The sequence below is a fragment of the Botryllus schlosseri genome, chromosome 10 (assembly GCF_051294905.1).
Source record: "Botryllus schlosseri isolate E-star chromosome 10, Bs_hap1, whole genome shotgun sequence".
In the NCBI taxonomy this organism is placed as follows: domain Eukaryota; kingdom Metazoa; phylum Chordata; class Ascidiacea; order Stolidobranchia; family Styelidae; genus Botryllus; species Botryllus schlosseri.
In genome coordinates this window covers 7,074,278-7,088,706 of record NC_137245.1, presented here as the reverse complement: position 1 = coordinate 7,088,706, position 14,429 = coordinate 7,074,278, and the positions used below count along the sequence as shown (strand labels likewise).

Here is a 14,429-nt window from a genome sequence, read left to right as displayed (position 1 = left end):
AAAGCTCATGGCGGATCTAGCTAAGGAGCATCGTTAAAATCAATGGAGACCAATACCAGCTTTGCGTAAAATATGTTTGCGATAAATGACGTGTCAGCTCTCACTCGACTTACGAAACGAAATTACCACTAACACAGTTCAGTGACAAACTTGAAACTTGGTACAGCGTTCGATACCAACATTAAGATATACCGTACCAAATGTCATGACCGATCTCGGTATGGAACACCGTCAAAATCAATGGATACCAATACCGGCTTTTGAGTAAAATCTGTTAGCGATACGTGACGGATCAGCACACACTCAACTTCGGAAACTAAATTACTACCCTAAACTTTGAGTAGAAACCCTGAAACTTAGGACAGTGTTAAATACCACCATCACGACATGACATACCAAGTTTCAAGAATTATCATGGTGTGAAACACCATCAAAATCGACTTATACCAGCAAAGGTCGACTAAACGCATATGACGGTAACCGAGTTCAGATATAGATACGATTGTTACATCACACCTTAGGGGCAACCAGGCTATGTTGCCCTACCTGCTCGGTAATTTTATGAATAGGAGAGAGTAAATCACTGTTTCTTTATTGTGCGCGGCTTTGAGAGAATAGACAGTGAAAGCTTGTTGTGAGCGCTACCGGGGCATGCCCCGGCTAGGCATTCGCAAAGCGAAAACACGGAAGAGAATTCGATTTTCGCAGAGACTTCGCTATGTATGGGCATTTACAAGCGAAAGGACAAGAAGAATACGATTTTCGCTGTGATTTCGGTATATTTAGATTGAGGTGCGTCTATAAATGGTAACGAATTGTTATTGGACAGAATTTTAGGTGGGGCAATGCCCCAGTTGCCCTATAGGACGAGCCGCCACTGGTGAAATTTGACATAAATACTAGCGAGCAGTCTCGTTTTCATACGACCTTTGAATGAATTTGAGTCAACAACATATTTTGGCCTGTATTTAATGCGGAAAATGGATCATATATCTGCTCTCTGATCTATAGGAATTACATTAGTCTACTTTTAATCTATAAGCACTTCAGTTTTCTGAAATTTTCAACTCACGTTTCGTACGAGAAGCTTGTTTTGCGGAGACATGGAATTCGTTCCGCAAATCACGATGTGCGTGTCGTTTAACTGATGAATGACTTGAATCACATTTTTGCATTTGGTCCCTCGCTCACTCTGTGGGATACCGGTGCAGGTCTCCTTCTTCGAGGCAGGCCAAACCACAGGAGAAAACGCGGATCTTCTGACATCACCTGGTCATTGATGAAGAACAGGCAAAATATTCATGTCAAGCGATATAGTCATATGGTTAGAGGTGGTCAGGTCACGGTCAGTAATAGAGTAGTTCTACTATTCCGAATTACTCAAGCACGCTTTGTCTACTAGATCTACTTGCTCGGGTGGTTCCATTTTAACTTTTACTTGGCAGTTGTGTAGGCGAAATTGCTTACTTTAAACAGTTTAGATTTTGCAAAGTGCAAGGTAGTTGCAACACCTGTATATATAAAATCTTCATCGAAACCGCATTAAATAACAATCACATCAACTGCCGGAATATATTATTATCCAATAGTTGGTTCTACTCTAGTTGAATAGCAACGAACGCTACTGTGGCTCGCTCAGACTATAGGTGGTTCATGTTGCCGCAAAATCAGAAATATAGTAATAATAACGAAAAGTTCTACTCAGCACGAAATTTTGTATCGCGAGTCTCTCAAGAGTCGATCAAAGGCAACAGAAAACAACCACTACTTGAGCTTCATATTACAAGGGAACGCCCCAGTCCCGCCTCCTGCCATTGTGGTATCATGTGACAAAATGATACAGAGAGACTCTGACGCCTACATGACGGTCGACGGCCGCCCGATGCTCAGTCAAAATAGTCGGAATTTCCAACCAGAAAATGACGTTTTTAGCGTATACTTGAAATTCACATTCGTTATTACGAAATGGCACATTCCGTAGATTTATGACAAGCAGAGTGACGCGTAAAAATTTTGAAGGTATTGTTCCTTTTACACCACAGCTTAAATTAGAATCTATCCTAATTTAAAATCTTGATTTCAAAACTACTCTAAGCTCAATTTCTGTCCAATCATTTGAAATTAGTCGAGACATTCCTGTCAACAGAATCTATCACGCGACGTAACAAAAGTCAGCAATTACAAATTACGCGACCTGAGAATCTGGTAGATTTCAGCAAACCCAAAATGTCTCCCTTATCAAACGATTTGTTAAACGTGTGAGTCGCAATGACGGACGCCCGAAATTCGTTTCCAAAGAGATATAACTGACTAAGATTATAAATACCGTAGCGCCAGGACTTTCGGAGCCGCATATCTGAAATCTTGTTACATTTTCCTACTGTAATTTTGCTCGTTGAATATTAATCGATGATTACTCACTTAATCTCCGCCCGAATACTCTTTCCTCGGCTCCGATGAGTAATGTTTGCTTGTCGCTTGCAATCACGAGCGTGCGGAATTCGCCTGTACCAGATGGGGCGAAAGTTTTGAAGATGTCCGATTCTGAAATTATGGCAACTTCGTTGATAAAAGAGCTACTGGTATCACCAGAATATAGAGCGAATGGCGTACAACGTAATAATTGATTTCGCATAAATACATATTTTAGGAGACACGGCATTTGATATGGGATCACAGGCAGATTCGAGCAAGTAGATATTTCTACATGTATAGTTGGACTAATTAGATCAGGGGTCGCCAACTCAAAACGGGTCGCGGGCTAGTTTTCAAATACCGCAGAGGCCGCTGGACGCATGAATTCAATACCGAGGTAACTATAAGCCACACACACAGTTTAAAAACCAAGTTTTTAAAACTCTACGTCGGTACAGCGCTGTGCTCTCTAACATGGGCTACAGGAATATAGTTTCCGCGAAAGAAATATTATTTTTCAAAGAAATACAAATGTAACAAAAATCATTACTTTCATTCTAATTTGAACTATGAGCTGGGCACGATGCCTGACAAGACTTTCCACCGAATAAATAAGCAATATTCGGGTTAGCCAGACACGGTACTTGCTGGAATGCAATCTGGTGGTAAAGCGTGATCTCGCGCAATTCGTTTTCTAAGCGTTGTTGTTGTTTGTGGTATTCATGGTGTGTTGTCGACTAGGGATCACTATGATATTTTCATCAGGCCGATTTTTTTCATTTTTATTCTGTAAATGCAGGCTTGTAGCATGGCTCACTTATTGGCTTTTATAAGACACCGCTTAAACCAGGAGTGGGAAAAACTACGGCCAGCGGGTCGCATGCAGCCCGTGACATTTTGTGCGGCCCGCGAAGGCATCGGGAAACGTAATAAAAATATTGATAAATATTTTATCGTTGGTGCAATAGCTCGTCCTCGTCCAACGTTTCGGTTGCTAAATATTCAAGAAAATCAAAATGAAAATGATTCTGTTCGGATCGCAATTGCGATTTCAGATTATAACTCAAATTTAGGTGCTGTACTTGGAGAAAAGCTGTTCATCAGTGTGTTGTAGATTAGTCCTCTACATGCACAGCTAGGTGCAAATCATTCAGAACTTCGGTCTCAACTCAATACAAAAAGCAAAAAGTTTTGTTGCGGCAATTTTAAACACTGTTTGATCGTACCCATCCTAAACACAGGCAAAATGTCTCAAATTATGACGTGTAAAATAAATCAACCGAATTAATCAAATGTTTGTGACAACAGTAAATTATGTCGTGTATGTCATCCTCTGAAAAGTACGTGAAGAAGCTAGTTTAACACAGCCTTTTACTGAAACGTATTTGAAGGTGATATGCTGGTTAAGACGCTGTCAGCATTGTGCGTTCTGAAGTTGACCAAACGCAGAATCAGCATATATCTATGAGCCGATCGCTGCTCCCATATTCAAATTTCCACCATATCCTAAGAATCGACACAATCAGCTTATGTCCCTAATATTGACGAATTTATTGAGGATGGCCAGCTGATGAAATCTCCATAATTTTTCTGACGCATGTGCGTTCATCAAATCAATGTATAAATTGCTTGTGTATTGTCTTCGGTTACTTTCCTGTATGGTTACTGTATAATTATATAAACGTCTACGTCGTGACTTATAACTCCGATTATACCATAATGCGGCCCGCGAATGAATTCAGATATTGAATGCGGTCCGCGCGCTGAAAATTTTGCCCACTCCTGGCTTACACGGATGAAATGGCGAGAAGGGACCTAGATAAATCTCCAACACTTAGATATAAATTTTGGATTCGACCTCAGTCGGACTAGAACCCGTAAATCATTGGTGTTGCAGCTGTGACTTATACCACTACGCTAACTCGCCACCGCTTTCTTAGCGTCCCGGACGTGTCAGTGTCTGGGCCATTGCACGACAAGGCAATATACCTATTCATATCAGCCAATTCTTCCTCCCTGGAATGCTATTAGCGTCGCCGAGGCCGTATCAGCTCGTGAGGAACAGATATATTGGGCCCAGGAGAATAGCCTTGTTTGAACAACAACGACAATACGAAATATTTAAAGTGCTATCAATTTCAGCATTTCAAAATGCTTTACTAAGCGTCCTTCCGAAATCTCAAACCAGCTCGCGGGCCGCAAAATATGACCTGGCGAAGTTACCCCTTCAATTAGATTAAAATTCCGATGATATGATTCAAATCTAGTTCATGAAATGCTGATATGCCGTCATGTTAATGATAATGTGATTTCTGGTTTTCATGAAAACACCGCAGGAGAACTGTATAGTCAGATCGGAATGGGTCAATTCTGGTGTACAGACATTTGGCATTCACGCGCAGTCAAGGCTATGAGAGTGAACTCAGAGTTGATATGTTTGTTGTGTTTCGTTTGCCAATTCAGTAATTCTAATTGTAATCTAATTCGTAAAAAATGTGTAGCTACAATTCTTATTGCAGTTGTCCAAATCTGATTTCAAGACTCGATATTCACAAAAGGATTCCAACCGGATCTGGCAATTGAAGTGTATTTATTGTATGGGTTGGTTTCTGTATAAGATTTTACGTTTTTTCCTTAACGCCGACCAGTCGAGAATGCGACGTGTAATTGTCAGTGCCAATATACGAAATGAAATGATCATTTCCCCGATTCCGTACTCAAAACAATCGACTGCGTTTAGGATCACATTCTGTTTTATTATAAATTCCGTCAATTCTATAACCACAAGAAATGTGATGCAATTTCAAGAAAGGAAGTATCCGAAACAGCTTGGTGAAATCCATCAACCAATCAATCACTCAATAAATCAATCTCAAATCCCACCTTGGGCTACGCAACGGTTTAGCTACGGAAAGTGTAACTCAAGTCGAATCAGTCATGGTTCGATTTGCGTTCGAATCGGCGGTCCGAATCGCCCATGTCTTGCCAACACAATTTTGAGGTTGACGCAGAGTTAAAACAACAATCTGGCGTCGCCTCGAAACTTTGAGGACAATCTATTACATTCATCGACAAATGTAATACTTTGTACTTCGGTCTATACAGAGTTAAATTCTAGTTTTTAACAAATGCAATTGTTTCCCACTTGCACTCCGGGTAGATTTATTGAGTATGGGCCGAGAAAGACCCAATGGTTTTGCAACATATTGCACACATCGCATTCACATCAGATTACCGCCGAGGAAAATGGTTTGATTTTCTGGATACCCACTTAGACTTGGAGCCCGATACTTTCCAATGCTTATATCAGTTTATAGTCGAATTCTGCTCGCTAATTTTCGGAAATCAAGTCTCTAGTAACTGTTTCAGATTTATGTTGCCAGGACCAGGAGTGATCGAGTGAGATTTCGCAAAACAATAAGGCATATGCTCAGATATCGGGATTTGAATTTAGTCCGTGCTTCACCGCGCTGAGCCGGTTTGTAAACGCAAAGTTTACAAATAATGTTCAACCCGGAATTCGGGAGTATTGGGAAAAGACTGATGTTTAACAATATCAATCGAGTTTGACAGATATGCAAAATCAGAACGTGCAAGACATGATCGAAAAACAGGCATACACACAAAGTAACACATAATATACGCTAGGCCAAACGGAGAATTGCTATATCATAAAAATTTATCGTGATTCGTACCACGAAATTTGTCCGTACCGGAGCTATATCCTACTACTACATAAATACACATACCGTACCACACAAATACTCGATTTTGCCCAGCCCTACTAATAACCAACCGCCCAAATGATGTGTAGCCCTGAGAAAATTGTCACCCGCGTAGCCGTGTCGCATACATTAACTACGGACAGCAAAGCATCGATACTGGAGCAACGCCGATAAGAAACTACAAAACTCGTTGATCAACCCCAGAAATCTGGTGAGGGGTGTTTAGAACAAACGGCATATAAAAGAGGTAAATGAAACTAGTAATATATACCCTGCATCATAGGCGCTGAACTCAGGTATGCTAGGTACGCCGCGCATACCTAGGAATTTTTTTGGGTATGCGGCATACCCAGAATTCGGTTTGGTCTGTTACTGACTGGCTGGTGAATTGATCGATTTAGAAATAAGCGTTTCGTAGTGCTGCTGAACGCGTAAGTAAACCGGCAGCAATACGTTCAGGCGCTTAACAAAACTCCGTCCTTCAGTTACAATTCAGTTGTCCGTATTTTATCAGTGTTGCGCGCGGCCACGGCCAATTAGCCGGAAGCGCGTTTCCAATTTTCGAGAATCGTTTGTGCACAATGTAATGCAACGCGATCTCGACGCTGAGATCAGGGTTGCCAGATTGGCCCTTTCGGGGCCAAATTCTTGAAATTTGGCCCTTTTTAGAGGCAGTTGGCCCCAAAATAATAATTTGGCCCCTTGGCCCTTTATTTTCAATTTTTGGCCCTTTTTTGGAAGCAGTTGAGACATACCGCCAAACTAAGTATTCAAATAAATCTATCTCGCAAATTGAGCTGACAATGTTTATGCCAATGTCAAAGATTCGAGTGGAAACACTGTAGAAGATTTGGATTTGTTTTTGTAGAATGTAGACTGTGTTAGAATTGTAAATACAGATTGTGAACAGGTGGACGAAAAAGCATCGAACATGGCTGGAAGCTATGTAGCAGAAAAAGTCTGAAGAAGAGCACCCTTATAGTAGGCTACTTATTGATTGATAGAAATTTCAAAGAAAAGATTCAACATAACCGTAGAGTTTTTTGGTGAAAAACCTAAAAATCAGGTATATAAGTTAGATAAGTTTCAAATGTAAAGAAACTATTCTCTCAATGTTCAATTAAAATTCATAAAATTTAATCACTCTCATATTATGGCACAAAAAGTTTCGTTTTACGATTTTATATTCAGTCGGAAAAGGCTTGAAATAATGAAGCAGTTATTGTAGTTGGATCCAGTGTAGTTGCAGGTAGTGGATTTGGTGTCCTACAACAGTATCAACAATGTAAAACTGGAATTCCGGGTGTCTATGGGTAATGTTGCAAGGTAATTGACGCTATTGAACAATTTGGCCCTTTTTGGCCCCTTTTCCGGCGCTGTTTGGCCCTTTTTCGCAAAAGATGTCTGGCAACCCTGGCTGAGATGATTGCGAAATTAGGTCATTGACTACCGCGCGCAATCGTCGCAGGCCTGATTTATCGCGTCTCCGTCAGGTCTAGTTCCGCTGGATTGATGAATCGCATCTGCAATAGGCCCGGTGCGCACTATACCATCACTAGCCTGCGCACGATAACATCGTTGGCCTACACAATTGCGTCTGCGTGCTTCGAAGTATATCATTGCCGGCCTAACTATCGCGTCTCCGGCCTAGCATGCTTTGGCTCCTATCTATCGGTTGTGATTAAAGATTGATATCACGAAACTTACTGACATCGAATGTCCGCAAAAATGTGTGACTTGTGCGTACATGCGTACTTGATTTCCGCTAATACTTAAACATAACCAATAACCATTAGAAGATGCGAGTCAAGGCTTGAGTTTTGACAAAGGTTTGAACCTCCTGAAATCGATGCGGATTCCATTATAGAACACCCTCCATAACAACTCGGCTATGCGCCTGAATATTTGATCAAACGCGAGTGGTCAGAAGACGCAACGCGAGGCAACAAGACCGAGAACTCGATACTAAAGATGTCAATTTCTAAATGCGCGAAATGTTGCGATTGTCATCTCCTGCTGTGAAGGAACATGATATCTTATGCGCCGGCCGGAACTATCGCTTCTTCTGTGACTGTGATGTCAGACTGGCTCAGACATTGAACAATGAACATGGACGGAATTGATTGAAATACATACTGACCGTGAACAGACAGCGGCGTAATTGATTTTGACTAACGCTAATACTAAAACAGAACGATCAGAAAATGTCTTGCAGGCTCTTGATATTGAAACTTCTAACTCCTATGAAATCAAAGTCACTAATGAATAGAGTCCAGAACAGACTTTCTATTTGGGAAAATAATTCCTGCAACCCTTATTAGCCGTCGCCGAAGATGCGTATTCGTTTGTTCTCGAGGCGGAGTGATTGAAATCTCCCGATTGTCGGCGCGTGTGTTGGCGAATATGTTTCGGAGATTGCGAGCTCGCTAATTGACTACACGGTCGCACGCGTTGGTAATCTTATGGTAGCGTGATGTGTCGAGTATATTACACAAGGATGCCGATCCGATCGATGTATTATCGGCATTGGTGCATGTTCTTAACCATAATAAACTGATGCTACCTTGGTAAATTTGAAATGGATTCAATCGATTCAGCAAGCGGCCGACTGGCTACGCGGCCTGCTTAATCATATCGTAATTTTGTCACCATATACAAGTGCCAGGTGATATTGAACGCTTGCCAATTCTGGCGCACTATGACGTCATCCCTTTGTGACGTCATCGATCTCGCATACCTAGAGAAAATTAGAGTTCAGCGCCTATGCCCTGCATCAACGCGATGATCCCTACGTTATAAAGAAAACGAGTGCGTTTTAATGATCATACGACTAGGGCTGGGCATAATGATTCGAGTACTCGAATCTGAATCGAGCATTAATTGTGATGATTCGAGTCGAGTAATAAAAGGCGATTTTTTCGAGTACTGAAATTATACGCTCCTCGCCACTGGAAGTTAATTTATCAACGAGAATTATAGTTTCGACAGTACCGTAATTTTCACTGTTGAAGCCTTGAAACCTTGATTGGCCGTATATCGTAGCAGATGAAACATATAGTACAAAGCTACGAAGTTGCTGGAACTAACAGATTTCCGAAATCAGGATCGTTCCGCAACATTGTCACCAAGTGCAAAAAAATCGGCATGGTCGAAAAAATACCAAAATATCTTTAATGTGCTAGATAACAAGCAATATATTCTTCGCGGTGGCGAAAAAGGTACACATTTAAACTGTCACGAATCACGTTCTGTTATGACGTCATAATGAGTGATGATCGATTACTCGACTCGACTCGAAGCATATTACGTGATTCAGAATCGAATCACTCAGGTACTCGATATTGCCCAGCCCTATATACAACCGATACATAAGTAGCAGTAACCAGTAAGCAGTTTATTGAGTACCGCTTCAAACAGAGCGTCAACGAAAATGCTGGATTGCAAACCGCAGCCGGAATAAATAAATTCACACAGGCGCAGAGCCTGGTTTATCGGTGAGCAGTAACATTTCCGAGTGTGTTTTTACTTGCGTGGAAAAATACGGCATAACTTGGTACGATGTAGGTTTAACTCATACAGGATTTTTACGCGGTCAGGGATGGTGCTATGAAGGTCGTAGTTTTGAAACGTTGAAGGTTTGTCTGAGACCTTGGAAAGAACATAGTTACCGGGGTTGGCCACAGTGATTCGATACCTCGTCTTGTAATCGAGTATACATTGTACTGATACGCGTCGAGTAGTGAGATAGACGTTTCCTAGCGCTTAAAAACGCCCCTTTCCACTAAAATCTATAGCACCAACGGGAATTATAGTGTCGATGCCTCACAACACTCAAAACATGTAGTACAAAGCTACAGATGTTACCAGGAATGAAATTATTGTGAAACGGTGATAAACCAACATCATTATCACAAAGTGCAATGTTATAGGTGTGGCCTCAAACTACAAATTATGTTTAACGTATAGAGCAAGGGTCGCTAACTCAAAACGGGTCGCGGGCCACTTTTCGAATTTCGTGGAGGACGCGGACCGCCTGAGTTCAACATCGCGATCTAATAGGCCACAGTTTAACAACCACGTTTTTATAACTTTCTGTCAGTACAATGTTATTCTCTCTAACATGGACGAATGACCTAGTTACTACAAAAAAAATGATACATTTTCAAAAAATGCAAATACAACAAGAAATAACATGATCACATCTTTCATTATATTTCGAACTATAAAGCGGATAACGCTTTTAAGCGATTAAAGAATCGATATCGGGGTTCGCTACACACGTTATTTGCAGGTGAACTAACTCTTAATAAAGCTTGGTCTTGTGGAGAAGCCCCAAGTCGTTTTCTAAGCGTCTGGGCCATCGGACGTGAAGTCACGCAATATGCCAAGCCCATTCATATCATCTAATTCTTCCTTCAAGGAATGTTATTACCATCGCCGAAGTCGTATCAGCTAGTGACGAATAGTGATGTTGGACACAGGAGAATACTTCATTTTTAGCAGCGACAACAATAAAAACAAAACCGGAAACAAGCTCAACATTTCCTAATGCTTTACTAAGCGTTCGTCCGATATCTCAAATCAGGTTGCAAGCCGCAAAACATGACCTCGCAGGCCGTCCGCGTGCTGGTGACCTCTGACGTAGAGGATAATTAGCATTATTTGCTTTAGACCTTTCGCCAATCATTGACTGTGCCAGTGGGAAGGACCCAATCTTATGGTAGGCGTACGTACACTCATAGTGCCATTCAGGTAAACGGTACATTTACTGATTTACACAACAGAAATGAGCGATGTGATAATCGCTTTTGACCGTTACATACCGGAAGTAGACGGTGAGATGAAAGGCAAATGCTTTGCTTGCCCCGTACTATATCCGATTTTTGTGAGTATCAAACTCATCAATACTGCATGGTTCATGTTCTAGGTGCCTTTCTTTGTGCCGACAGTATACATCCACCACAATATTTGTAGTTTATGGTTAGCGTTAAATGCTAAATCAAAAATAATGTATTTACACGCGATGATTCTGGTCTAGGCCCTGTACTTCATTCTACACATATGACTGCAGAATACACGACTGTTGCACGGCAGTGTGCACTGTTAGTCACACTCTCCTTACTATACTATCCAGAGATTGGGACTGAGACCATCTAGTTTTTACTCTACCGAAGTTGTGCTACAATCCGCACACTTATATCTCGCATTGATGGCTTATAAAGCCGTTATCAAGCTATCAATCTCCAACACTCCAACCGGTCGTAGACAATATCGGAGACAGGTGACGGCGTGAAATAGTGACGAAACAAGCGACCTGGAGATAGTTTGTTTTCTACCTCATAACATGACCTGTTTTAATACAACTCCTTTCGCCACACGTAAATGAAATTCGCATTCTGGTGCTTTGTAGCTCGCTTCAGAATCGGCCTAAACAGCTGGACTGAAAGCGACTATGCATATGCATGTTTCGTAAGGTATGTAAATGTTTTGTACTGTATAGTTCAGCACAGACTGCTGAGACATTTTCATATTCATCACTGTGAGACGATCAACGTTATAAGCTAGCGGCCATACCCAAGTTTTCGCTCAGTAAATATTCACTCATTCTATAATATATAGCTTCGTAACACGCCCTGTCGTGATAGAAATAACACGAAAAATTATACTTCTCCGTTATAACATTACAGAATTGGGATGTGAACTTCGAAATGATTGCTGTCATTCAATCACGATGATGCATAAATTCTCTTATCACAAGTAAATCCCGGCCGATAGGTAGGCATGACCGCTGCCTTACGTAAATGAATCACCATTTCAACGCCACATAAAAGCACATGAGTGTGTTATTCGACTACTTTTATCATTGCTAGTCATCCATCCCGCTCCAATCTGGATATAAATCAATTCGGAAATTTCAAAGATGTGACTACGCCATTGACAGAGTTGACCTCTGGTTTGGCCAGGCTGGTCATTTGCACTCCCGTTCAGACGGTGTTGTAAAACGTAAAGGATTCGAAACATCGCAACGGCCGAATAACTGGGTAATCGGGGTAATTTCGTAATCAAGTCCCCTAACAGTGGCCTCGGGTAGTTGCTAATCACAGCATATTTAAGGGGTAGGACAGATCCCGAATTCACTGCTAGGTGTTCACTCTAATTCAGCGCATGAGCTACTCATAAAGAAGACAAGTTGATATCTACATTTTAATCATAACTTTGACCATCAATTTAGTTTCGATCATGCAAAACGCGTGGTTCGCCTTTCCTATTAGGTAAAATAGATTTGATTGCCGAAAGTAGCGATTCGCTATCACCGTTTTCAACCCATAGATGGCGAGGTAACGCCTGCAGCTGCACTCGCCCGCTGTGAATTGACCTTTTGACAGACGGCTGACAAGAATGTGAAATCGTTTGAGTGTTACGAAACAAAGACTTTGCGCTTGCCTATCCGCTGGCAAAGTGTCCACGATTTTGGTTGGCGTATAGCTCAGTGTATCTCCAACCTTTTCGGATCACGAACCCCTAATCTGTTTTATTCTACACTGGGTACCGGGTTATGACCGAATGACTTGTTTTACTCAAATCTACAGGTATTATTAGTTATTGGCGTTCATACTAGGTCATAACATTACTGAATAGCAATAAGATAACACAAGATTATTTGATAGATGCAACTGCGTTTCTTCTACAAAATTTAAGGTGCGATATTTTATTAGGTCAAACATCATGGCCGCGTTAGAAAGTGCTTTTATCCTAACACCAACTATGGCAAACATTAGCCTCAGACGCCGACGTTGCTAAACCTCAAATGGTAGTGTTATTGTAAGATTTGTAACTGATAGCTACCTTAGTTTCCAGATTAATCGTGTAAAACATTGCGACGTGCACACCAACGTATTTTCAATGAGAAATTGTATTATATATTACAATCATATCCAAAACCCATTTAGTACCTCACTCGCTTTGGTATGATCGGCCATTATGCCAATATCTTCATTAGAATCAAAGATCATTGCCGCCTTTACGTTTGGCAGAACAAAAACATATATACGTTTTTGGTAAGACCCGGCTTGTCTCTGTGGGTTTGGATGAAGGATACATTGTAGTATTGTACCAGGAAATCTTCTACATTCCACTTCTCTTTAGTTTTAAGTACATATCACACCACAATGAGGTACGATTATTTGGAAAGGAAATGGCCTTGAACTATAGAAATTAAACATGGAACGGCAACGACCGATTTTGCAGCTTCGTTCCTCTTCGCAGAGGCTGAAGCGAAGAATTGTTTTGCGTAAGCGACTGTAGGATTTCTGGCAATCCAAAAGCTATCTTCCTGAGCGCAGAAACTACTGACTCTGGTCTTGATCGAAAGCTACTGTTGCATCGATTCCGAAAATATAAATTAAAATATTGATCAGGCACTGATCCACCTAGAATTTGTCCTCCAAGTCTGAAATATCGGCATTGTTCAGAACAATCGGGTAACCGCAACACGATGGCCATAACAATGATCCGTTGCGACTCTCTGATTGTTCGAACAATGCCGATATTTCAGACTTGGAGGACGGATTCTAGATGGATCAGTGCCTGATCATTATTTTAATTTATATTTTCGGAATCGGTGCAACAGTAGCTTTCGATCAAGACCAGATTCAATAATTTCTGTGGTCGGGAAGATAGCTTTTGGATTGCCAGAAATCCTACAGTCGCTTACGCAAAACAATTCTCCACTCCAGCCTCGGCGAAGGGGAACGAAGCTGCAAAATCGGTCGTTGCCGTTCCATGTTTAATTTCTATACTTGAACGCTTGATTTCACTGATTTTGTCTGCCCTAGAATTCATGCAAAAATGCAAATCTGACTCAGCGTACATATCAAACAGCGGGGTGCCAATAAATTTGATCACAATAAAAAGTCTGCGCGATAGTGTAGTGACTGTGCAATGAACAAAAAATTGTCGTGAGTAGGAGGGGGTTAGGGGGGCGTAGATACCTGATTTGCTGCCCAGCGGGGGGGGGCGCTGTGTAAAAGTGTCTGAGAAACACTGCACTACACTATCAACACAAGGTCTGTCACCTATTCTTTTCTCACATGTGTACTTCTTAGCCAAACACATCTTTTCATGTTGTTGCTAACCAGCAATCTCGCACCGTCGGCATATGCACTATGCTAATATGGTTTCCTTCAAAATAATTCGGCAAATGATAGACTTTGTTTCACTTCCATTCTATTTATTAATCGCATCGCAATCTGGCGTACTTTGAAACGACGCGCAATCATCGAATTGGTA

At 41.3% G+C, this 14,429-nt stretch overlaps 1 protein-coding gene across 2 annotated transcripts in view; it reads right to left on the bottom strand.

The window, feature by feature from the left end:
* The window catches only part of LOC145448997 (semaphorin-4E-like), a 31,402-nt gene extending 19,978 nt beyond the window's left edge, over positions 1-11,424 (bottom strand). Inside the window, exons 1-3 of one of the 2 annotated variants that reach the window (XM_080327454.1) lie at positions 10,964-11,424; positions 2,422-2,544; positions 1,073-1,269 (exon numbers count right to left, since the gene is read on the bottom strand). In XM_080327454.1, the coding sequence (XP_080183580.1) occupies positions 1,073-1,269; positions 2,422-2,544; positions 10,964-11,060 (417 nt within the window). In that variant the 5' untranslated portion in view covers positions 11,061-11,424. The remainder of the gene's footprint in view (positions 1-1,072; positions 1,270-2,421; positions 2,545-10,963) is intronic. The other variant, XM_080327455.1, reaches the window with a different exon arrangement.
* Between the last annotated feature and the right edge of the window lie 3,005 nt (positions 11,425-14,429).